Below are 26,002 nucleotides of genomic sequence, written 5' to 3' on the forward strand. Positions count from 1 at the left end.
AGGGCACCCTGAACCCTCACAGGCCGCCGACTCAGGATGGGAGGCTGGATTTGAGTCATTGTGGCCCCATCAGGGAAGAGTGGGGCTCCACCTGGTGAGTCAAACACATGTGACCTGCCCCCCACGTTCCTTCCGTAGGAGCCTGAAGACAAAGCTCACGGCCACGGCCACGAGAGGTGGAGAACATCGGATATGATGTCAGAAAGTCGTGGGTTTAAATCCCCCCCGGAAGCTCTTGCCAGCTGCGTAACCTAGACCCAGGAAGCCCGTATATCTGCCTTACAGGTTTACTCACCCATTCGTTGATTCCATTACTCATTCAAAATATATGTACATGAACACAAGCTACGCAAAATAAGCAAGTTGCAAAGATGAAGTGTGTAACAAGCTGTCTATACACTAGTAGGTGTATTGAAAATATTTTCAAAGATACACAAAATGCTATTAACAGTGGCTCCCTCTGGAGTGTGGGATGAGGGAATAAAGAGGGAATTTTCTCTTTACTTTGTAACATTCCATCCTGTATGAGTCCTCGCACCATTATCATGGGTCACATTTATGCTCATATATACAGGCACATATACATTACAGCAGCCCCTATGACAAGGACCCTGGGTTAAATGGGATAAGGCAGGTGCTTCTTTTGACACAGAACCAGGAATGTAAGTATTTATCTTCTACATCCTTCTCCCATATTCGCTCAGGCTGCTCTTGGATAAGAGAAAGATTCACTTAAGTACATGTATGGGCAGAAATAATATTCAAAATATTTATTAACCACATGGCATGTTATGAGTTAAATCGTGTCCTCCCACCGCCAAGGCATATGTTGAAGTCCTAATCCTCAGTATGTCAGAACCTGAACTTACTTGGAAATAGGGTCCTTGCATACGTAATTAATTAAGATGAGGTCATACTGGAGTAGGATGGGCCCCTTATCCAATATGACTGGTGTCTATAAAAAGGGGACTTTGGGACCAGAGACACGTCCTCAGGGAGAATACCATATGAAGATGAAGGCAGAGGCTGGGGTGATGCTTCTACGAGCCAAGGGTGCCAGAGGTTGCTTGCAAACCACCAGAGGCTAAGAGAGGCCTTCTGAGGGACGATTTTCCCTCACAGCCCTCAGAAGGAACCAATTCTGCTGGCAGCTTGATCTTGGACTCCTGGCTTACAGAACAGTGAGACAATAAATGTCTTGGATTTCTAGCCTCCATACCTGAGAGACAATGAATTTCCGTTGTTTAAGCCACTGCGTTTGTGGTTCTTTGCAATGACAACTCTAGTGAACTCATACAGGGCATGCCCTGAACGCCAGAATGCCCTAAAGCTAGAGCATGATTGGAGGGTCCTAGGCCACTAGGGGGGCTTAGGGCAGTGGCTATTTACCAACTGCTAAGACATTCTGTCATTTTTTTAACAACACATAGGGCTGTACCAGGATGAACCAACCAAATATTACCATGGTAGCAGGCCCTGCCAAAGCATGGAGCAGGTTAGTCTCAAAGCAAAACTCACCGGTAAGCCCCTCAGTCCTCGGGGACCCTGTGGCCCTGTGGGTCCAATGTCACCCTGGAACAGAGAGAGATTACATTATCCAGAGTCGCCGCATGAAGACGGTAGAGACACAGTTTCAAATGTGGACCAAACTTCACCCAGTTGCCCAAGAGGACCAACAAATGGTGCCCAAAACGTCTCATCATCAGTCATCAGTTATTCTGAATACGGACAAACTCACTTCCTGCAGCTGAGTAAATCCCTGTCCCCACGGGGATTTCGGGGGGCTCCATCTGGAACTCAGGCAGGTAACAGGGAGGAGAACTCCTCTTGGTGTCCTCTCCCTGAGTCACTGGACAGTCACCTGGGGCCACTCCTGCCTCAGTCCTCACAGTAAGAAAAACTCCACCTGGAAGGTGAAGAGAACCTTCCAGGGTGCCAAGCAGTGGGGATTCACCACCACCACCTACGTGGTCTTCCAGGAAGCCTCCTGACAGGGTTGTAATTCTCCCTGTGTAATGAATGAAAAAAACAGAAGCTTGGCCATGTTCCTACACAAATTAGACTGTAGAACACCCCGGAAGATGGAGTTTTTAAATTACAAGTCAGAGAGCTGAGAAGGGGGGAAGAAGGCATTTGCACCACAGGCTGGTATCCTGGGCTCCTGTCCCAGCTGCAGCCTGACCTGCTGGGTGAGCTGAATCCCAACCACGCCCCTGCCTGGGGAGCTCCCCTCATGCCCTGTACTGTAAACTGAAGTGAGCAGGGTTGGCAAGACCAGGATTTTCAGCACCTGAGAGGCACCTTTAGGGGACAGGGCTGGGGAGAGGCCTCGCTTGGGGTCAGTGCAGCTCTTCTGCTTTGAACTTAGTGCAGGGCCTCGACACACTAGGCTGGGGTTTGTGAAATGGATCCCACTGCTCAGGAAAAGCACAAGAACTAGATCGGATTTCTGCTAAGATACTTCCCTGCTCCATTGTCTCATGACAACAGATCAGCCAAGGAGACAACACAGGACAAGAACCAGGGGGCAGAGGGCACTTCTCCAGGGGTTAAAGGCAGGTCCTAAAGGATGCAAGGGGGCGGGCATGGGCCCGCCTTGGACCTGAGGACCGTGTGCCTGTGCTTCTGACCCAGCACCCACTCCCGGGAGGCCAAGCTGTGTCCGCACATGTCGGATGGCCCTGCAGGCTGTCACGTCCCAAGGCCAGTGCCCTGTGGGGATGCGGAGCTGGAAGACCTGGACTCCACACTGCTTCCTCCTGCCTCTGACTCTGTGTGACCATGAGGAAGTCTCCTGACCTCTCTGGGTCTTAGTTTTTCTATTTGTATGACTGGGGTAAAAGATGGTTCGTCCCACCCTGACTTGACCCCGAGTCAGTGAGAGAAGGTGAGGGGTACACAGTGGTGCCGTGATGGATCCACGAGGCTACAGAACACTGGAGATGGAGAAATAATCTGGGGAGACTCTGAAACGCCACTTGAGTCCACGTAAGGCCAGATCCAACTCGCGCGTCATTGAGGTCAACAGACAAATCATGACGGACTCAGCAGAGCCTCCTTATCTGTCATATGGCATGGGCACCAACCCTTTTAGCCGGAAGCCCAGACCCGGGGCCTCCTCGGGACCCCAAGGAGAACTCATGCAGCCCGTGGTGCTGGAAGGTGAGGCATCACCAGCAGATTCCTAGAACTCGCCCGTGACTCTCTCCACAGTGGCCCCAACCCCCCAGTCCAGTTCCTGGGCATCTCTTGGTCCTTCAGTGACGCACGTCCTCTACACCTCCTCCTCCCACAGGCCCAGCCAGGCCCCACAGGACACCCACACTCACATCTTTTCCTGGTGACCCTTCCCGGCCAGGGGGCCCCGTGGCCCCAGGCTCTCCCTAGAAGGGGAAGCAGAAACAAAATAGCCGCCGTTAGGGAGAGAGATGCAGAACGCCTGCTGTCCCAGCCGCAGTGGTCTCAGCATCTGGGACGGGGAGAAGAGGATGGCCCACCCGAAAGCACCCTACTGAGCCCTGGCCCCAAGTGGGGCCTGCAGCGTCCTCAAGGCCAGCTTCGAGCCCTGGGCCTGCTCCACCACTCTGAGCTGCAGGGAGGCACCTCCTGACACGTCAGGCAAACCGCTGCGGATTCTGTCTCCCCACCTGCTGACCCACCGGACCCTCTCTGCACCTCAGCTTCCTCCTCGCTGTACAGAGCGGTGGGGTTAACTGGTGGACCCCAAGGGTCCTTCTGTTTGGGGCACTTGGAAGAGATGGGGGAAGGTAAAGGATAGGAAGACAGGGCCCAGAGTCTTCCATCTGGAATAAGCCGAAGCGTTCCACACATTGGCTCTGGGACCTCGGGAAAACCACCCACATCCTCTGGGCCTCAGTTCCCTCCTCTGGAAAGTAGACCTAATGACAGCACTCGTGTCCCCGGACCCAGGACAGCACAGTCTGTGGGCAGCACAGCCGGCAGTGACCACACCTGACTTCAGGCTGACTTGGTCAAACTGGCTGTACATCAGCGTCTGGCCCCCAGAAGAAATGTCTAGAAACACTTGACCGAGGAGGGATGATGCTTCCAATGCTGCCACTGTCCTCTCTCAAGTACATGGCACTGCCCCGCCTGCAGGGCCCGGGAGCCCTCCGCCTAGAAGTGCCAGCTCAGGTGCACTGGGACGACCTGATGGCGACATGTCCACTCACCCGGGGGCCAGGGTGGCCAGAGTCTCCGGTGTGTCCCTTGAAGCCCTAGAAGAAAGAGAATGAAGTTACCCCACCAAGGAGCAGGCTGATAACGCGGGACAGTGTGGGCTCCAGGGAGACGGTCCAGCGCACCCTGACCCCTCTCTGTGTCTCACCCGATGGCCCTCGTTCCTGACCAGTTGCCGGACATGGACCAGGTCCCTGATGCCTGGCTGGGTGGCCAGGCCCTTCCTCCTGGTCACTCTGCAGAGGGCAGGGCTGCAGGGGCCCGTCCCACAAATGCCCTGGAGGGTGGTGGCGTCTCCCCACGTGTCTCCTGAACTCCCGCTTATTCCTCATCTCATACCACATGACTTGGAGCCCCTCCGCCTGGATCCTGGGGTAGGCAGTTCCCTTTGAGGCAACACTGCCTTCACTCCAAGTTAGGGCCTGGGTACCTTCCTCGTTCCTGTAGCCATCGCTGGTCCCCCCCAGCAGCTGTGAGTACAGCCAGCCCGGGAGCCTCATACTGGGCCATGGGGCTGGGCCCTCCCTGCGCAGAAGAGCAGCTTGAGATTTTCTCCCTGAAGCACAAGCCCTCTGAGCAAAGAGGAAGCTGTTAGCGGAGCTGGCACTATCATCTGTTAACAGTCAGGCCACCCTGATTGTGTAAGAATCCCCACTTCACAGATGAGGAAGCTGAGTCTCAGAGAGGTAGAACACCTGCCCAAAGCCCCACAGCTAGAAAGGAATCGGAGTTGGGTCCAGGCAGGCCTGCGCAGCCCCAAAGCCCGCCCACTTCCCACTGTCCCGCCCCCAGGCTCTGCTCTTGACCAGCTGGAACAGCATCTCTGCAGCCTGGGCGTCAGGGTGCTTGCCCTCCTGCTGAGACCCAGGCATTCACAGGACGCTGATCCCGCAGCTGAGCAGGCCCTGCCCGCCCTCCCCGCGCCAGCGGACCACGTCCAGGTCCCGCCCCACCCGTGGTCCCTGTGGCAGGCCTCCCGTGTTCACCGCTGTTCCCTCCTGCTGGTGCGCACCTGCCCGTCGGGTAAATCCCTCCCGGTTACAGGCCTTGCTCTCGGCCAGCCTCCCATCCCAACTCCAGCATCTCGGTCGTCCCCCCCACTGTCACCATCTACTGCCTTCCTGGCACCTTTCTCTCTGTGCGTCACCTCCTCGCGTCGTCACTGCCAGAGCACTGCTCTGAGTGTCCTGCTCGACTGAGTCCCCAGCCAGTGGCTGACACAGAGCGATGCCCTTGTACGAGGGCTGATGCCTGTGCACAGAGCTCAAGGTCAGGGGGTCTGCGGAGCACCTGGGACGGGGCCTTGAATTTAATTTCACTTGTCAACACAAGCCCCACAGACAGGGGCTGCACAGCACAGGGAGTCATGCCCTTCTCCGAGCAGTGCGGAGGTGGCCTCACAGTGAGCAGCGAGGTCCCGTCCTAGCCTCTCACTCACCGTAAGGAAGGCTCGAGGCGGGGAGAGAGGAGCAAGGGTGCAGCAGGGGAAAGAGAGGAAAACCCCAGCTGCAGATCCCCTACTGCGCATGTGCTGCAGCCATGGGGGGGAAGAGAGGAAAACCCCAGCTGCAGAGCCCCTACCGCGCATGTGCTGCAGCTATGGGGGGGAAGAGAGGAAAACCCCAGCTGCGGAGCCCCTACCGCGCATGTGCTGCAGCCATGGGGGGGAAGAGAGGAAAACCCCAGCTGCAGAGCCCCTACCGCGCATGTGCTGCAGCCATGGGGGGGAAAGAGAGGAAAACCCCAGCTGCAGAGCCCCTACCGTGCATGTGCTGCAGCCATGGGGGGGAAAGAGAGGAAAACCCCAGCTGCAGAGCCCCTACCGCGCATGTGCTGCAGCCATGGGGGGGAAAGAGAGGAAAACCCCAGCTGCAGAGCCCCTACCGCGCATGTGCTGCAGCCACTGGGACACGCTCCCGTTTCAGTGCAATGAAGTCCTGTAAGATGGGATTCATTTTCCCCACTGTATAGAAAAGAAGCTCAGCCCGATCTATCACACAGAGAGTAAGCGGTGGAGCCATGATTCAAACTGCATGATTCAAAGCCTCTCCAGTGCCACACTCAACTCTGGGAGGCAGCAGTGTGTGGCCAAATAGGGCCCTCTGAGGCCAAGGCCAAATGCCTCCCAGCTGACGCCACCAGGCCCTTCTCAGACCTTATCTCCCGAGTTTATCTCCTGGTTTCAAAAAGCGAGTGAAGACCCTACTGGGGAGAAGACAGCCCTCCGGCCTGGCCATCTGATGAGAGCTGTGGCCTAGCAGCCCCACTGCTGTGTGGTTGTGCTTGTTACCCTGGAAACGCCTTCTCGTTCCTGTTCCTCACCACTTGGGGCATAAGAATGGGTGGCCTTAGGAGGGAGGCTCTGAAGGTCACTTCCCAGGCCGCAGGGCGGTGCAACAGAAAGGGAAGCTCTCGGAGCCTGGGAGGAGGAGGGGAAAAGCAGGACGAGGGAATGAAGTCGCCTAGATTGACTCCAGACTGAACCACTGTAACTTGGGAAAAGTCAACTTACCCCTTGGGGTCCTAACATCACCATCTATGAGATGAGGATAATAAAAATACCCACCTGGCAGAGCTTTGCAGGATTAATCTATGGAAAGGGGCTTTACATGCTATTACATTATGATGGAGCAGGACTGACTTTGGGGTCAGGTCTGGAACTGAACCATGGCTCCCCACTTTCTAGCTGTGGGTCTTGGGTGCTTTACTTCCCTTCACTGGGAGTCAGTTTCAACATCTGTAAAATAAGGGTAGAACCCACTTCTGCAGAGTTGCCGTAAGGATTGAAAAAGAAATAAACAGTGCTCTCCCCTGGTCAAAATAGGCCAGTTCCCTTTCCCTGGGGAGGGACAGGGCCTCCTGGGGCCCAGCGTCTTCCCCAAATCCAGCCAGTGCAGAGGCAGGGACCCTGGTTGCTCTCCTCCCAGATAATCATGGACAAAAGCACCAACTAAGGGAGCCACACACAGTGTCCCAGACACGTGGCTGGGAACTTTACACGTTTTACCTTCTCCTTCAGTACTCACAACCACCCTATAGAAGTGGGAGCTATTCTGATGCCCATTTCATAAAAGAAGAAACAGAGGTTCAGAACGGTCCCCTGACCCAGGTCACAAAGTTAATAAATGACAAAGTGGGGCTTCCCTGGTGGCACAGTGGTTGAGAGTCCGCCTGCCGATGCAGGGGACACAGGTTCGTGTCCCGGTCCGGGAAGATCCCACATGCCGCGGAGCAGCTGGGCCCATGAGCCATGGCCGCTGAGCCTGCGTGTCCGGAGCCTGTGCTCCGCAATGGGAGAGGCCACAACAGTGACAGGCCCGCGTACCGCAAAAAAAAGAAAAAAAAAAAGACGAAGTTAAAGCTGAGCCCAGGTCTGTCTATCTCCAAGCTCACGCCGTGCCAGCCGGAGGAGGTGGGTGTTCTTTCAACTGCCTGGGTCTCTAACCTCTGTCCCCGCACTGAAGTAGGATTCCTTACAACTCTCTGTTGAGAGGTGGATTTGCCCCAGCACACTTCCCAGCAAATGGAGCTCCGTGGCTGAAAAAAGAAAAAAAAAGCAAAACAAAAAACCCTCCCTCCAGTAAACCAGAAACGACCTTAAAAAAAAATCACTAATTCTGTGTTTTAATCCCCCAAAGAGGTGGTAGTCCCCATTCTTAGGTTTCTTCTCCTGATGCAAGCAGGTGAAAAGCAAGGAGAGTTGGGAAAAAGGAAAGTATTTTCTGTGTTTTATTTCCTCCTTATTGAATACCAGTCAGGTGAGTTATTGATTTTTTTTAACAGAAGAACACATTAAGGAAATAGAACTAGCATTTTGATCTCCTACTTCTTGCCAGATAATTGGATTTTAAGATTTTCACTGAACATCATATTCGTTTCCAAAGAAAATTTAAGGAACTTTGTAAACAATTTTGAAATTATAAAGGAGTAAAGCATTTAGCGAAAAAAACCCAACAACCCCAAAATACATAGAGTTCATTTTTTATAGGTAGGAGAGGGTGAAGACATGCACTGAAGGGTCGGTCAAGCACGAGCCTTTTCAACAGGCTGTGGAGAAGCTTTAAAACACTGACAATCAAGGCAACCTCTTAGGCCCTGTTTTGGGATTTCTCTAATTGCCATCCAAAAGCTAAAAGGCAGGAAGTCTCTTCTTTTTCTCATGGAGTTTATAAAGTTATGAAGTCTCTTCTCTCTCTTGTGGGCTTGCTTATCTTCTTTCATAGATCACTCTAAGTACAACTCCCTTACTTGCAAGGTATGTTTCTTTCCTATTGTGCTCTGTTGTGGATCTTTTATGCATATATATAAATAACAGTATACCCCTCCCTACCTCAACATCCCTTCAACATATCCACTGCTAACTGATTATGCAATCTAAGCCATTGGCATTGGGTTGGCCATCCATCCTGACATTAAAATGGGATCCAAGTTGTTGAGTCTTGTTTTAGACCCCTGTAGAAAACCATGGGGCTTAAAATGAAATGATGATGTGGGTTACATGTGTATATCTATTTGTCCGAATGATACAGTTAAGATTTTTTGATGTATGTAAATTTTATATCATAAAACTTGAAAAGTATCGAGTAGGGGATAGGAAATGAGTAGAGGTAGATATGAAGCAGAATAATGATGACTGAAGCTGAGTGACTGGCACATGGCAGTTCATTTCACTATTCTGTTTACTTTGTGTATGTTTGAAATTTTATATAATAAAAAGAGGAAACGGTGGTTCTTAAAAAAAAAGCTGTCTGTATATGTTTATATGTATAATAAATAGCTCGACAGTTAGATACAGATTTAGATCTATAAATGATAGATGTAGATTTAGATATATAAATGTTGGATTTCATACATAGAAAAAAGACTAAAAGAACATACTAGAACGTTAACAGAGCTTTACTTCTGTGTTGTAGAGTTATAAGTGACTCTATTTTCTTCTCTACAACATTACTTTTCTTACTCTTTCTCTTTTTATTACCACCAACATTTGTTATTGTTATGTAATGATAATGAGTTACTGTTATAATTGGGGAAAAACCCTTTAGCTGTGAAAAGGGCTCAGAATGAAAATTGAGACTTATTTTTACGTTCTATCATCCAGAGAAAGTCCATTAAAATTATAATAAGTCGGATAAGAACAAAGAAAACTTAGAATAACAAGTAACAACGGGTGCAAGTTTGAAAATAAATTTTACAGCAATGGCATGTGAAAGGACTGGATTTACTGCACAGAAGCACCAAGGTCTTGAAAGAGAGGTACTTCTGGAATCCACGGCCAGGCAGTCTCAGAGGACCCTACCCACAGTGTCACAGCCAAGTGACTGATGGCTTTATTCTACTGTGGACAACACACACACACACAAACACACACACACTCAGCACTTACAGGGGGACCGCGGGCACCCTCCGGTCCTGGCAGACCTGGCTCTCCTGTTTTGCCCTGAGGATAAAGAAGAAAAGAAGGACTTGAGGACAACATTTGCAGGATCTTCCTATTCTCGTCTGCCGGAGCTTCACCGCATCATATTTCCACCAGCCAGTCTCTGCCCCCTGCCAACCCTACCCTCTGGTTCTGTGGTCCATTTTAGTCCATAGAAATCTGCACTGGGTAGCCCTGCCTTTTATGTTCTTGGTTTTCCTGGGACGGCACTGGTTACACAGGTTTCATCTCTGAAACACCCATTCACAGTGCCCCTACTTATCCTTGGAAGGGTTCTGGTCTGCATGAGAAATTACGTAGACGCCCAAGTTAGAAACCGCTGTATACCTACTCACCAAACCACCCCGAGGCAGCTAGTAACGACAGCATGGTACAAATGGGGACCTGAGGCTCAAAGAGGTTATGGTTTCATTGAGTTAACAAACAGCAAAGCCAGACTGGACCCCAGCAACACCCGGAAGCAGGCTCTCCTCAGCCTGGCAGCAGTGGCTGCTGACAGGGGGCCTGCAGTTTACCGCTGAGGTCCAGATAAAGTGGTGAGAGGTGAGGGAGGGTTGGGGCGAGCCGGGAAAGTGGGTGAAGGGGCACGTGTGCTTGATGGGGAGACGGGCAGCATGCCGGCCCCGTCTCCATGGTAACCGGAGGGGCTACTCCCCCAAGTCCCCTTCATTTTCACAGCTTATAGACCTGCAGGGCCGGAAGGGGTCCATGGCGGGGCGTGGGACAGGGAGAAGAGCATCCGTGGATCCAGAGTGAAATTACAGGGGAAGGAGGGTGGGGCACCGAGCTCCGACTTCCCAGTTTGTTTCTTTTTCTGTCCCAGCTCGTCTAAGTCTAGCCGTGTGATCTTGGGGGTCATTACCCTTCCCTGGATCTGTTTCTCAGCTGTAAATTCAGGACAGCCTCCCTGACGTAGGTCTTTGTGATCGAGCCTGGCTCCTGCCCCGCAGTCAAGTGGGACAGCCATCACTGGCCCAAGCGGCCAGCAGACAAAGGATAACAACCAGCCACTGCTGAGGGCTTTCCATGCACAACGCCATCGCTTCACACAACAGTGTCAAGTCCTCACTATAACCCATGAGGGAGGCACTTTGGTTCTGCCCCAGGCAAAACTCCAAGGCACAGAGAGGTTAAGCGACCTGCTCAAGGTCACACAGCTGGGGTTCTAATGCAGCCGTTTTGGCTCCAGAACCTCTGTGCTTCACCCTACACTGTAACTAATACTCAAATGCCTCCTATTAAAAATGACGAAACGGGCAACTCTAAAAGCGGCATATCTACCCGTCTATCTGCGTATCTATCCACGCATCCGTCATCTGTCTGTCTGCTGTCTGTCCATCCATGTCCCCAATGTATAGGGACTTAAAGGAGTAAGTCAAAGTGGAAATTAACCACCCACTATCAGTAGCCAGTGCTGCTGTTTCCCAGCCACCCCCACTGGCTCCCCGGGAGGGCTCCTGTCACTCTGTTGACCAGCCCCCCCTCAGGCAGAAGGCTGTGCCCAGAACAGCCTTTGGGGCACTTGACTCCGAGGTGTTGAAGGCCCGAATGTGTGGGGAGTTCATGCCCCAACAAGCAACCCCTCAGGCAGAAAGGCTGAAGTTGATGAGGAACACCCCAGCCTCCTGCTCCCCGGCAGGGGTGGGACCAGGGAGGCCAGGTGAGCTCTTCTTACATCTCAGCTGGTCTCTGGGGGACTGGACCCGAGGTGCCCACTGGAGCGTCTGCCCACTGGCGCGTCTGCCCACTGGCGCGTCTGCCCACTGGCCTGCCCGCAGCTTTCCTTCTTTCCTCGTTCCATCTGGAGCGTCTGCCCACTGGCGCGTCTGCCCACTGGCGCGTCTGCCCACTGGCCTGCCCGCAGCTTTCCTTCTTTCCTCGTTCCATTTCTTCACTCTGTCCGTGCTCCTGGGACCTCCTCCAAACACCCCACCTGCCCCCCATCCTGGTCTCCAGGTCTGCTCTCGGGGGACCTCTGGTGCCCCCATTCCTCTGCCAATCTCCTCCCAAGCAGCTCAGAGTGATAAAGGTCAGGATGGCCACATGCCGAGACCCCAGCACGAACGGACAGGTGAGCTCTGGACCACGTGCTGGGGAGAGCTGCCGAGCCCCCTCTGCTTCCAGCAGAACCGGCCTTGCCTTCCACGCACTGGCTTAGCCACTGCTTACCCAGGGCAGACGTGGCCTTCCATCCGTCCACACCCAGCGCCCGGCACAGGCCTATCTGGAAAAGGCATTCCACAAGCAGACTGAGTGCAGACCAAGGGCCTCGGTTATCCTGTACTGTCAGTGACAGCCTCTCAGGATAATATACTTTCTGCAGAAAAAAGCTGATTGCCTGCTCTGCGTTGACTGAGCTCTGGGGTCAGCCTTCAGGGTGCGGGTCCTGGATGCTTCGTTTACCAGCGGTGTGACCTCGGCCAGCCTACCTAACCTCTCTGTGCCTTAGTTTCCTCATCTGGGCCAATAATGATACCCACACCCCGCAGGGGTTTCCTGGGGCTTACACTGGAAAGTGTAATGAGGCACTCAGTGCCCCCTCGGTGCGCACACGGCAGCTGTCAGCCACGGTGGCGATACCTGTCCTCCTCCCTTGCCACGTCCTCAGCCTGGCTAACTGCCGCCTGCCCACCAGGGCTGCGCTGCTGGACGCCGGCCTTCAGCAGCTTAGATGAGCTGTTTACTTTGCTCGCTGCCCTAAGCTCTTACTTTCCCCTCAGCAGTGAGTTCTGGTCTCAGCATCTGGCAAACAGTGAAAAGTGATAAAGAAGGTACTTCTGGCAGGTTGCATAAGACGCAGAATGAGTCATAATAGTTACGGCCGCACAAATTAAATGGAGCACAAGCCCTGCTGCGGAGACTGTTATGTAATTCCACTTACTGGTTCTAAAGGCTCTGAGGTTCTAACCTCACCAGGAGTTAAAACTAGAGCAGTTGGAAAAGTAACTTACTAAATTAATTAACAGTTAGAGAAGCCGGATGCATTTAACCAATTTCTCATCGCAGCTGATTCTCCAGCAATTCCAGCAAGTTGCTACTATTATTCTCATTCTATTTGAAATGAAACTGAAGCCGGGAGATGCTCTTTGACTCAAGCCAGGTCGCAAAGCCTGTAGGGAGTGAAGCCAGCATCCGAAGCCAGTTTCTTCTTCTGGCTGTGGTTGTAATTTTGGCATAAAATATTTTAATTTAATTTTATCAATAAGCACTGCACACACAGCTCCAAAAATTAAAAAGATAATAAAATAACATACTACGGACCAAAAATTGACGTCCCATCCCTATGTACCTTGTGCTCACAATCACCCGTCCTCACTTCCCTCCAAGGATGGAAACTACTTCGCTTAGTGTTTCTGGAGTCTCCCAGAGTCCCTTTATGTAAATGCTAGACAAATATACACAGACCCATTTTCATACAAAATAGGGCAGGCTAAACACACTGCTCTGTGCCCTCTTTTTTACTCAACAATGTGTCTTGGAGAAGTCCCATGTCAGTATCTAGAAAACATCCTCCGTCTTCTGCACAGCGGCTTGGTATTTACTGGGTGCACCCCATCATTAACTGTCTCCTGCTGGTGGGTGTCGGGAGAACCAGGTCTCTAAGCCCCAGCGGCCACCTGCCATCTTCCCCTCGGTGTTGAGGCTGTGGAAGGGGTTTGTGAAGACAAAACTGCTGCTAGGAAATGAAGCTTCAGCATCATCACTAAGCCCAGATCCACACTCAAGAGGGGCTGACCGTCCTAAGGAAAGACAACTCCGAGGTCATAGAGGCGGGTCTGAAGAAATCACTGCACACTTCCAGCCAATAGCTGCTGGGGCCACAGAGACAGACGTCCTCAGCAGCACACAGTCCATCTCACTGTGTGGCCTGGCAGCTGACATTAAAGATAAAGGAAAAAAAAAAAACTCTATGCCAATGTCGAAGAAAGGACAAACTCACACCCCCTAGAGATGGCAGGTGAAGCTCAGGCTTTCAGGGGTTTAACAGGCTTTTCGGATGTCAGGTTTCTACTCCAGCCAGTGCTCACCTGCCCAGTTCCCTTCCACATCAATAGGATGGAGGCTGCAGAGGCAGTTTAAAAAAAAAAAAAAAAAAAAGCAGAAAGGGAGGGACAGGAGCCCCAGGATAGAGTTCACTCCCCGAGACTCATTTTCTTCAGCTGTAAAATGGGGACAGTGGTGTTTACCTTGCAGGGTTCTCAGGAGAAGTAAATGAAGAAATGCACAACAAATAACTCTCACTGTGCCCGGTTCATAGTAGCTCTGGACACAGAGTAGTTGCTTCTGAGAAATGGCTGATCTGGCGTGCAAATGATAAGAACCTTGGAGTCCCTTACCGGCTCTCCAGGGGGGCCTGGTTTTCCATCTCTGCCTTCTTTGCCTTCTTCTCCCTGCAAGATAAACTCAAATTGGTTATCTGGATGAAGATGCTTAGAGGGAGGGAAGGACAGACGCCTTTTTGCCTGGTGTACAGCTACAGTCACACACAACAGGCAGAACTGGCTTCATTTTTCGTGGTTTCTCCCCCAACACCACGCTGCTGGCTTGGATCTCTGGTTGGCGGTGCCTGGCACACAGTGCAAAAGCAATAAATTGCATTATTATTGTTATAGATGGAAAGAAGCCCCTACTGGACATTTTCATGAAGTCAAACGTAGGACAACACGGGCTCATCTCTGGGCCTCCTGGGTTGACCATGGCACGGAGGCGGCTGCTGATGAAGATGACAAGGACCCCGAGGGGCCTGCGGCAGAGCACCTAGCACCTAGCGGGGCGAGGTGAGTGACAGCCAGGGCCATGTCCGGGCTACAGGAAGGCTGCGAACATGTCACGTTTCTTTCCATGAAATCAAGCCACAATCCTCCTACTAGCCCACCTCCTGCTCTCAGCAAGACACTATAAGCCTCATGTTTAATCTAAGAGACGATTCATTCTTCTTCAGGAATCTCTGCAGATCAGGACGATGATTACAGCATCACACAGACGCAGGTTCCAATCCTGGGCCACCTGGGCTGGGCGGGTTCCGGGGAAAGCAAGCAACAGGCAGCAAGGCAGAGGGGAAGCTGAGTCACACCGGGCAAGGCTTGAATCCCACTGGCACCAACTATGCCTATGATCTTGGGTGAGTTATTGACATTCTCAGCTCGCAGCGGCCCCTCTCCTAAACACAGATGACAAACCTGACAAACCTGTCTGGCAGAGTCACGAGGGGGCTCAGAATCGATGCCGCCACCTGCAACGTTTAGCAAACCAGGCATCCGTAAACGGCGCCAGCAGTGCAGCTGCTCCCGCTGCGGCCGGCACGCACGAGATCATGCATTGTTCCTCGTCAGTGCCTTTAACGCCAGTGCCCGGGTGCTGGCAGGAAGCACCGAGGACGGTAACCTAAGTTTACTGACCATCCGGGCCGCTAGCCGATGCTCCACGTGCACCCGCAACATCTGAGTGTCACCTACCCCAGGCACCCTTCCAGGCCTGGCTTTCCCATTTATCTATCACACTATGCATCACGCTCTGTGTCAATGGTTTCTTCCTTTTTTGTTTGGCTTCTCCATGAGACCCTTCCCCTGCCAAAAAAAACCCCACTCCGCGCTGGTTGGGTACATCCGGTTCCTCAAATGCTGGCATACATAGGTCAGTGCTGTTCATTCATGGATCACTCATTCCTCCTGTCGTGCACTCAGCCCAGATTTAGGAAACACCTACTTGCCTCTGTGATGGGGGAGGAGGTGGGTGGAGGTGGACAGAAAACCAACAGGGATTTATGACTGTAAATCCCAAGTGCTGCAAGGGGTTATGAAGGAAGTGCTTAGAGCACAGCTCTGATCCCCACCTAACCCCACTCCCTGGAGAAGATGGTGTCTAGCCGAGACCTCGGGATGAACAGAGGAGTGGGGTGTGGTGAGGATTATGCATGTTAACACGGGGAAAGCTCTCTGCACTGAGCCCGCCCCGTGGTTAGCACAGTGTGCATGAAAGCTATGATGATTCCTATTGCCAGGGCAGAGGGAGGAGGAAGAGTTTTGTACGTAGGGGTGACCTGGAGGAAGGCAAAGTTGTTTAGAGCGGCTGGAAGGGGTGTGGAGCAAGGCTGGAGTGTCCAGGGACAGGGCGGAGAAAGAGACAGAGAGGAAAACAGGGTGAGCTCACGAGGTGCCGGGGAGGTCAGTGTCTCGGCATTCCTCTGAGGATAACAGAGAGCAGGTGGGGTTTGCACTGGAGGGAAAGAAGGAAGGAAAGAGGGAAGCTGGGAGGGAGGAGGGATACTCCTAAGAAAATCGCATACTCATATCTCAGGCCAGTTCTCTCTTCTCCAGCACCCTAGGTCTTTGATCATAAGGGTTTGGCAGAAAATTCAAACTGGAATTTTCTCTCCGTAGCTTTAGTATTCCTGGAATTAAATCAAGTATTTCCTAGCTGCTATGACACACTAGGCTACAGCGTTGCAGTTTATACCAACCGGGGTTTCACATCCCAGCCTGTCTTTTAAGATCTGTGCACCCTGGAGAGGTTACTCAACCTCCGGGGTTGTGTGGTTGCAGTGACAGCTACTGGTGATGCCCCGGAAATGCCTGCTCGACCAACAGTAGCACTTATCAGACACTCGAGGAGGAAGGGCTCTAGGAAAACAATTAAGGCATCCACATATTTATTTAAGTAATATTTGCCGTGTGCCCCACGTGTGGGGAACAAAAGCCTGGTCCCATAGAACCCACAACCCAGAACATGACCCCATGATTATCAGGCACTCTTCTGTTAGGTCCCCAGATCCAGCACCCAGTAGGTGCCTAATCAGTGTGTGCTGAATGAGCAAATCAATTAGTGAATAATGGTGGAGGTGGTTACTAATCAAACCATTATGCAAATAAACATGTGACTACCAGCTGAGACAGGCACTTAGGAAGAAAGGAAAAAGAGACTAAGAGAGCCTATCCTAGCTGGGGGGGCAGAGGAAACTTCTAGGAAGTGATGCCTGGGATGAGCTGGAAAAGATCAAAGGCATCAAATAGTGAAAGAGGTGACAAGAGGGCATTCTGGGTGGACAGAAAGGCATGTGCAAAGACCCTGTGGCCTAGAGAGGAGAGGGTGCAGAGTGTTCTAGAAACCAAAAGGAAGCCAGTATGGCTGGAACAAAAGGATGCCCCGTGGAGGGCAGGGGTGGGGCTGTGTCCAGGAGAGGTCCCAGCTGCAGGCATACACCAGACAAGGAGCCACACAAGGATTTATTCTCAATGAAGAAGGCAGCACATGGCCTCTCTGGACCAGCCTTATTACTAACACACTGGAGAGTCTGACCCTATTGAGAAGTATATTAAATTGAAAAGTCTGGAACAACATTTGTGGAAAGTAACTTTGCAGTATGTATCAAGAACCTTAGATATTATTGTGCTCTGACCAGTAGACTCCACTTTTGGGCACCATCCTATAGAAATAAAATAATAATCGAATGTAAAACAGTAATCTAATGTAAAATAATCTATTGTAGACTTTTAAAAGTTATAAGACTTATGAGGCAACAGAAGAATAATCACATATATTATGGTACATTTATTGGGTAGAATGTATGTAAAATTTATGAGCATTTAATACCAGTGTGGAAAACAAAATGTTTATATTATCACAACTATCACAGTTATGTATGTATGTGTCTGTTGATTGATGTGTGTGTGGAGAGAGAAAGAGATGAAAATTTTATTTACATAAGTAAACAATAACAAATACATAAAGAAAGAATGGGACTAAAATTGGCTTTGGTTAGTATTATTTTTCTTCTAATTTTCTATAATGCTGAGAATTTCCCTAGTAAACATGCTTTGTGTCTACAGTGGTGCAATATAGTTTTATTTGCTTATTTTTGTAGTAGAGAAACTAGAATTTTTTTTAAAAAATGCCACTTACTGGGATTCCGGGTAATCCAGATGGGCCTTGGGGGCCAGGAGGACCTTCTTTCCCCTAAAAGATCCAAGACACGAAACACCATTAAATTTCTCGGATTGGCTTTTCTGGAGGTAAATGATCTCACCCAGAATTGCCTTCGTGGGTTGGAAGGAGTCTTCAGTGCGGAGCAATGGATGCTTCTGCATCTGCCTCGTCCACCTGGTTCCTTTCCAGGTACTGCTTCCCTACAGGGCAGGGAGGGGCCCTGGACAGAGCACAATCACACAGGTTGGTGTGCAGACTGGAGCTCATTTTGGCCTTATTACATAGACTCGGGGAATTAGTGCTTGGAAGGCATACTGGGAAGAAATTTAGGGGTCCACAAGACCTGGGTCCAGATCCAACTCTGCACTTTGTCCCCAGACCGCCTCACAGCACAGACCATAGCACCTTCAGGGCTTCTGCATACAGCACTCAAGACAAGTAAAGAACTGACCAGCTGACCAGGGGCACAGGTAACAGATGGTTTTGTTACTGCCACCATCTTATCCAGAGGTTCCCCAATTCTTTACTATCAGTGCTTGCTTTTAGTATCCCTTTCCCCCATGAAACAGACCTTGAAAGACTGTGTTTACCAAGGTGCATTAATACTTCCTTTCTCATTTTACTTAGCAAAAATACACATCACTGTCAACTAGAGTTTCTACATCAGATGAAGTAATCAGTGTTATCATTTTTATTCTAATGTGCATATTTATAACATCCTGCATCTCTACCATGAGTATGTTGAAAGTCCTGATAACTTTATAATTTCCTGCTAGTGCTTCTTTTGCAATAAAACACTGATGTCTGGCTTAAACTCTAATCCACATTCCACACAAAATGAAATATTCTTAAAGGTTTGTGAAAACCTACTCTCAGAAGTATCTACACTCTGCCCATTCATGTCGGGAGGTTACTCTTCGCTCTTAAAAAATGAAATGCTGGGCTTCCCTGGTGGCGCAGTGGTTGAGAGTCCGCCTGCCAATGCAGGGGACACGGGTTCGTGCCCCGGTCCGGGAGGATCCCACATGCCGCGGAGCGACTGGGCCCGTGAGCCATGGTCGCTGAGCCTGCGCGTCCAGAGCCTGTGCTCTGCCACGGGAGAGGCCACAACCGTGAGAGGCCCGTGTACCGCCAAAAAAAAAAAAAAAATGAAATGCTATGTTTACGCGTTTGCATTGATAACGATTTGGCATGACCTGCATCTCTGTAAACTTATATTGCATGATATTTGAGACTGTCTAGACATATTGCCACTTACACCAATGCAAAATAATAACAGTAAAACAAAAAAAAACATTCACCCCCTCCCCATATCACGACACCTACAAACATTAAAAAATAAAGTGGGGTTTTTGGTCAACTTGGGCCAAATATTCACCCTACGTATGTATTTTTACATATTGATAACAGAGCTTCCTGGATCCCTTCTTGGACGCTTATTATTCCGAAGACCCTGCTAAGAAAGCACTAGTGATCTAGGACAGGAGTCAGCAAGCTCCCACCCTCTGCTTGTTGCTGCAAATAAAGTCTCATCCGAACGCAGTCTCACCACTAGTTTACATAATGTCTGTGGCTGATCTCACCTGACTGTGGCACAGTTGAGGATTTGCAACAGAGACCGTATGGCCCGCAAGACTAAAATATCTACTACTTAGGGTCTTTCTGCTCCAATCAGGTGAGTCGAAGGCTCAGTAAGGAGCCAGTATGGTTGTTCCCAAGCCTGTTTTCACCACTTGCTGTTTGCTATGGAAATTACACAATTTAATTGTTCATTAGGTTACCCAATGAAATTCAGGTGGAAAAAGAAAAAGAATGATCTTTTTACGCAAATTAAGATGTTGAAAATATTTGATAAAGATGAGACATTCACTGTCTAAATAGATAGCTGATAGCTGTACCACAAGATAGCTATAAAAGATTTGCAAAAAATCCTAACAAACTAGGATCCTACATTCAAATTGCTTCACAGGTGTTGTTATACACCCAAACCACTTTTTAAAAAAAAAATTTATTTATTATTTATTTATTTATTTATTTTTGTCTGCATTGGGTCTTCGTTGCTGTGTGCAGGCTTTCTCTAGTTGCGGCGAGCGGGGGCTACTCTTCGTTGCGGTGTGCGGGCTTCTCATTGCGGTGGCTTCTCTTGTTGCAGAGCACGGGCTCTAGGTGCGCGGGCTTCAGTAGTTGCAGCACGTGGGCTCAGTAGTTGTGGCTCATGGGCTCTAGAGCACAGGCTCAGTAGTTGTGGTGCACGGGCTTAGTTGCTCCGCGGCATGGGGGTCTTCCCGGACCAGGGCTCGAACCTGTATCCACTGCATTGGCAGGCGGATTCTTAACAGGGAAGTCCCTCAAACCGCTTTTTAGAAAGGCAACAAATAGTAAATGGGTGGATGTTCTTTCTACAATATAATGACAAGAGACTCTATTCAGGGGAACAGAAATAAAAATGAGGGCCTTCATCCCATGTCAGAAAGATTGGCAAATGGGTTATATGTTTTAACTCAAAATGCAATAGAAATGTTTTAGATTTCTCTGTGTGTGTGTATATATATTTTTAACTATATTTCTGTTTTTTAACTACCAATACTCATTATTTGTCCTAAGAAAACTTCAGCTGTTTTCTGGTTTGATGTTTATGTGGACATACCAAGACCACGGGCAACTTCAAGCACAGGTATAACTTGCCAGGACAGAATCAATATCTCATTTAATGTAGTTTAATTCCTAGGATTTACATCTGGGAGCCACATCTTATTCTCCTCAGGCAAATAGTCCATTAGTTTTTATGGGAGGAATCTTTTTCTGTCTGAGAATCAATAAAAAGCTGCCTGCAGTATGGTTCATATTTTATTCATCCTGGGACTTCTCAGTGGGCTGCTTCAAAAGGATCAGCTAGATGATGATCATAAAAAGAACCACGTGGCTCTTATTTTTCAATCTGGACATCCCTCCTGCCCCTAACCCGCCATCCCACACAGTGGTCAGCGTGGAGTAATAGAAAGAACGCTGAAATGGGAATTTTCAAACTGACTTAACTCCCAACGTGGATATTAATTTCCTGTATGACCTTGGATGAGTGACATCACCCCCCTGGGCTTTGTCTTCCTCATCTGAGGAGCAAGTGCTCCTGGCACCAGAGTCCAGAGGTACCAGGGCAGGGTTGACCTGCTTGCTAGCAATAGCCCTACCTGGAACATGACACTGAGATTGCTGTAGAGTGGGGTTTGCACCCAGCTCTGACATTTCCTCACCATGTGACCCTGAACTGGTAGTTTTACTTCTCTTATGCCCACTTTCCTTATTTATAAAATGGGGACAATGATTCCTATTGATAGGGCAGTCAGATGAGATAAGGGATATCAAGGGACCGTACATTCCTTTAAGTGAATATGCATGTAGTAACTATGAGCACAGTGCCTGCTAAACTGAGGTTCACCTTTGCTTTATGGTGTTGAAACCAAGAATGGTCCCGGCAGCTTCATGCAATGAATATAATGCTGGTGTTTGAGACAAAAGTTTTGGATTCCAACTACCTCCACCTGTGTAGTTTTAGGACCTTGACCTGTGACTTCTGCTTTCTTAATTTCACTCTGATTTTTTTTTTTTTTTTGCGGTATGTGGGCCTCTCACTGTTGTGGCCTCTCCCGTTGCGGAGCACAGGCTCTGGACGCGCAGGCTCAGCGGCCATGGCTCACAGGCCCAGCCGCTCTGCGGCCTGTGGGATCTTCCCGGACCAGGGCACGAACCCGTGTCCCCTGCAGTGGCAGGCGAACTCTCAACCACCGCACCACCAGGGAAGCCCTCATCTGCTTTTTGAACAACTGCATAACAGTAGCTACCTCCTGCCTGACATACCACCTGGCTCATACCACAGACTCATGACGGGGTAGCTCCAAGGCTTTCTCCTCCCCTGTGCCTCTTCCAAATAGAAACCACACTGAAAAGGAATAGAGAGATGGGGCTAAACCTTGAACCAGTTTGAATTGGTTGTAAGCTGAATTCTGGACTCACAGATTGCCAGGTCATTTCACCCAAACCTTTTAATTTAGAGGCGAGGTAACTAGGGTTCTAACATAAAGCAATTCCTCCTGTGGTTGACTAGTAGTGAACAGACCCTTGGAATGTGAGCCACAGGAGTTAAGGAGGACCAGGGCAGGGCTGGCAAACACTTGGGGTTCTGGGAAGGTCCAAACACAAACTGAAGGCACATCCTCTCCAATGAGGAACTTACTGGGGATCCTTGGATTCCAGGCGGTCCCGCAGCTCCAGCAATTCCAGCTGTTCCCTAAGGGTGGTAAAGCAGAAAGCCAGTTTGCTGTGTGTCTGAACAGAGATCATCAGCACCTCCTCTTTGTGCATGAGGCAACGCACAGACCTTAGATCCTGTACCCCTTCCCAGCTGTCTGAACTGTAAGTGTTTCAGAGGTGCTTCTGCCTTCCCCATCAGGCTGGGAGAGCCTCTGGGAACACAAAGATGTCGGGAGGACAGCAGCCGCATTTCAGGAGAGGCCAAAGCATTCACCAGCTAATTATCCATAAGATGAGAGTAAATGGTCTCACTTCAGAGTGGACATTTTCAGCTAACGTCAGGGAACATTTCAGGACAGCAGACAAGAAATAAACAATTGGATTTATCTTCCAGAGAGCTAAGGAAGGCAACTGCCTGTATCGACAATCCAGGGATGAAGAGATGCACAGATGGATAAAGGGAAGCGGAGTTGTACACAGGTAAGTGGTGCAAAGTGAGCCCCAGACAGGCTTCTGCCCTAGGGTTACTGCACATGCTGTCCCTTCCGCCCGCAGTCTCAAGCCCCATGTGTCAGAGCTCATAACCTGCCCTCCTCCACACCTTGGCTCAGGTATCAGCTTCCCAGTGAGACATTCTCTGCCTGCCAGACCCCAACTGCAAGTCCCTGCTCCCCACCACCCCATTTCTGCTTTTAGTTTTCTCCAGCCTTTGCGTCCATCTGACATCTTAATGATTCCCAAAAAGTTGCACTTCATGCAACTACCAAATTTCAGACAAGCAGCTAGAACCCATCTTCCAACTCAGATAAAAATTCTGGATATATATATATATACATATATGAACATATTTATATATATATAAATAGGTGGTTGAGGGAGTATCTAACAATATTTACAAAAACAAATCTATCCTGTAACTGTATTTGCTTCAAAATAATGTGAAGGAAGAAGGATATAGATGAAAACAAGAGTGGCCAAATAGCTGGAAGATATTATGAGCAAGATATTCCCATCTTGTTTACTGGGAACTAAAACAGTGCCTTGGAGACAGTAGACACTCAATAGTTCTTGAATAAATGAATGAATTAGGAGCTGGGCTGGCGGGGTGATAAATGTAGAGGTTCTTTAGACTAATCGATGCTTTGATGCTTCAGTTTCCTTATCCACAGAGGCAGAAAGTGATATTGCCCATGCCATAGGGAGGTGAGGACTAAATGAGGCAATGTTTACAATGTGCTCAGCACAGAACTGAGGGTACCAGTTAGGAGTGCACCCTCTCAGAGCCAGAGTTCCTGGGTCCATGTCCTGGATCCCCAATGACTAGCTGTACGGGAAGTTACTTTACCTCTCTGCATCTCAGTTCCTTTGTAAAAGGGAGAAAAAGGAAAAAAAAAAAGAAAAAGACAGCACTGACTTAACTTGAGTTGTTGAGAGAACTGAGTAAGGTGATACATATAAAGAGTTAGCCAGCCAGCACCAGGTACATACTAAGAGATCTCCATAAAGGGCTCTCTGTTATCAGAGGTCTGATGACAGTGGTCTTCTTCTGTGCATGTCTGTTGGCCAACTCAAGACCAGGAGCACTGCAGGTAATAACTAAGCACAGGATAACAAATAAGCAAGGTCTCACAGTACTTTATTGACACCTTTCCAGCAGTCTTTATTTAGTCCTTTTGCATACATTTACTGGGTGCCTATATCATACCAGGTGCTGGCAAAGTTTTAGGGATACAGAAATGGCCACACCATAGTCTTGGACCTCAAGGAAACCTGACACAGTTGTAGAAGGTGTGTCTTATTTTCCGTGTAAGACAAATCCTGGAGACAAGCTGCAGTCTGATTTGTCTCCACGTCTTTCACCAGGTGAGGACCCCGTAAATGTTCACGAAATAAAAAGATGTTGATAATATTTAGATAAACAGCCTAAGGTTCATGCTCCCCTGCATCTGGGCTGCTGTGGGGGAAAATTACACATCTAACAGAATAATTGCGTTTCTACTCCAGATTTGGATTATTTTACATAATTTTGCCAAAAGCTTTTGGCATCCTAGACTCTGGAATCTAGCTAAGCTAGCAGGTTGGGAACAGGGTAAGGGTTTTACTGGAAGAAGAATGCTAACAGAGCACCAGAAAATAAACTGTGAAAGTAAAGAGCTTTGTCTTCTTGGTATCTATATATAACATCATGAACACTTAAAAAACAATGCATGATTGACCAGGAGGGTTAGCTGCCTGCTCCTGAGTTTCTTCTGCATGACTGGACCCTAAATCTGAATGGGCAGCTGACTCAGCATCCATTCCCAAAGGCAATTAACAGTCCAAGCCACGGCACAAAGTGGAGGCTCAGTAAACACCTGCGTGATGCTGAATAACCTCACGAATCAGTTGGAGACAGACAAGCAGCCTAGACCAAAGGGAGGTAAATCTGCCAGGAAGAGCATCAGTCTATGTTAGCACCACAGCAACTGGAAGAGCAAGGAGGACATTTGTTTGGAGGGGGAGGAGGGTCACTGGGAACAAATGGGATATTAAAGGCTGTTGCTATAGTTAGACAGATAACAAGTGCCGTAGAATGACAGCGAATGATCTGTTGAAAATAGTAATAATACGTAGTAATAACTTGCAGTTATTATTACTGTTATCGATTACAGTAAATCCAAGAAAGTCTGGGTTTGCACAGACACTCTGTGATTCCCTGAGCCTCTCACCATGGGACAGTTTCCTAAGGAAGAGGGAAAGTTGCTTCTATAATACATTTAAGAGCCTAACCTTGGAATTATCCCAGGCTTCCCCCAACCCGAGCTGGATGAAAATCAGTAAGTGGAGCCTGTGCATCCCTGCCAATGCCCCGTCCCAAGAGCATTCTGACTACACTGTCCCTCAACGCAGCCAAGCCCCTCTGAGCTCACCCCAGACGCCGCCGTGACCTGCACTTTCACTTCATCCCAGACACCTTTCAGGTGTCAGCCCACTCTTTAAAATAAGAGGTCTGTCCATGTGATACCACCTCCAGGGAGTATGGAAGTACACACAAATGACAAGGCCAGAAGAGGAGGAGATTCAAAATAATTACTTACCGGTGGCCCAGGGTTCCCTGGGGGCCCCATGAAACCTGGAACTCCTGGATGACCCTAGGAAAACACAAGGCAATTATTTTAAATGATTCCCAAAAAGTTGTACTTTGTGCAACTACCGAATTTCAGACAACAAGTTGAATTCATCTTCCAACTCAGATAAAAATTCTGAATATATATATACATACATGAACATATTTATATATATATATGTATATAAATAGGTGGTTGAGGGAGTATCTAACAATATTTACAAAAAGAAATCTATCCTGTAACTGGATTTGCTTCAAAATAATGTGAAGGAAAAAGGATATAGATGAAAACAAGAGTGGCCAAATAGCTGGAAGATATTATGACCAGGTGATAAATACAATGGGGTAATTTTTATTATACGCTCTTATTTTGATGTATGTCTGAAGTATCCCATAATAAGAATTTAAAAACAAATAAATACATATACACACAATTTATACCCACAATGGAAATAGCTAGATTAACTGAATTATGGCATCTATGACAGTATTACAGTTACTTTAAGAAAGAGATTCACGTCCCCCTGTGGAGAGGAGTCCGTGTGTATTATAGAATGAGCTAAACTGGTTATGGGGCGAAGTGTATTGCATCATTTATTTAGGACAGCAATGTTATCAAACCAAACAAACCACCATGAAAGAAATGATCTCCCTGCCCTCCTCTTTCACCTCCTTCCACAGGGAAACACAAACTGTAGCATTCGCTGCAGAGATCACTGCCATTCACAACTCATAAGAATAATCCCCCCAAATTTTTGTCTTTCAAGATACAAGTGGAATTTTCGCTGAGTATGTCATTCAGACCTTCAGTATAGCTCTTGTCTCACCGCCTCTGGATTCTCTGCTCACAGGCCTCACCCTGTCACTGAATGAAAAGCCCTGTGAGGTTAGGGATTTGCCCAACACTCATCCTGTATCTCAGAGCCTGGTGCGGGGCCTGGCACGGGGCTGGTTTACGATGAGTACCGACCGAGAGACGGATAGAAGACTTTGCAGGAAAGGGGAAAGGCAGGAGGGAGAGAAAATAGGAAAAGAGGGAAAAGAGGGACAGCAGCAAGGCACAGGCAGAGTAGCCAGTTTCAATG

The 26,002-nt window shown here is 49.1% G+C and overlaps 1 protein-coding gene across 1 annotated transcript in view; it reads right to left on the bottom strand.

The window, feature by feature from the left end:
* Positions 1–26,002, bottom strand: part of COL22A1 (collagen type XXII alpha 1 chain) — a gene marked incomplete at both ends in the record, with an annotated part of 240,616 nt that overhangs the window by 17,899 nt on the left and 196,715 nt on the right. The window contains 8 exons of the mRNA XM_079722651.1: positions 1,519–1,572; positions 3,330–3,383; positions 4,194–4,238; positions 9,587–9,640; positions 13,978–14,031; positions 17,540–17,593; positions 21,795–21,848; positions 24,889–24,942. Of these exons, the coding sequence (XP_079578777.1) occupies positions 1,519–1,572; positions 3,330–3,383; positions 4,194–4,238; positions 9,587–9,640; positions 13,978–14,031; positions 17,540–17,593; positions 21,795–21,848; positions 24,889–24,942 (423 nt within the window). The remainder of the gene's footprint in view (positions 1–1,518; positions 1,573–3,329; positions 3,384–4,193; positions 4,239–9,586; positions 9,641–13,977; positions 14,032–17,539; positions 17,594–21,794; positions 21,849–24,888; positions 24,943–26,002) is intronic.

The sequence above is a fragment of the Hyperoodon ampullatus genome (assembly GCF_949752795.1).
Source record: "Hyperoodon ampullatus genome assembly, chromosome: 17".
Taxonomy (NCBI): Eukaryota; Metazoa; Chordata; class Mammalia; order Artiodactyla; family Ziphiidae; genus Hyperoodon; species Hyperoodon ampullatus.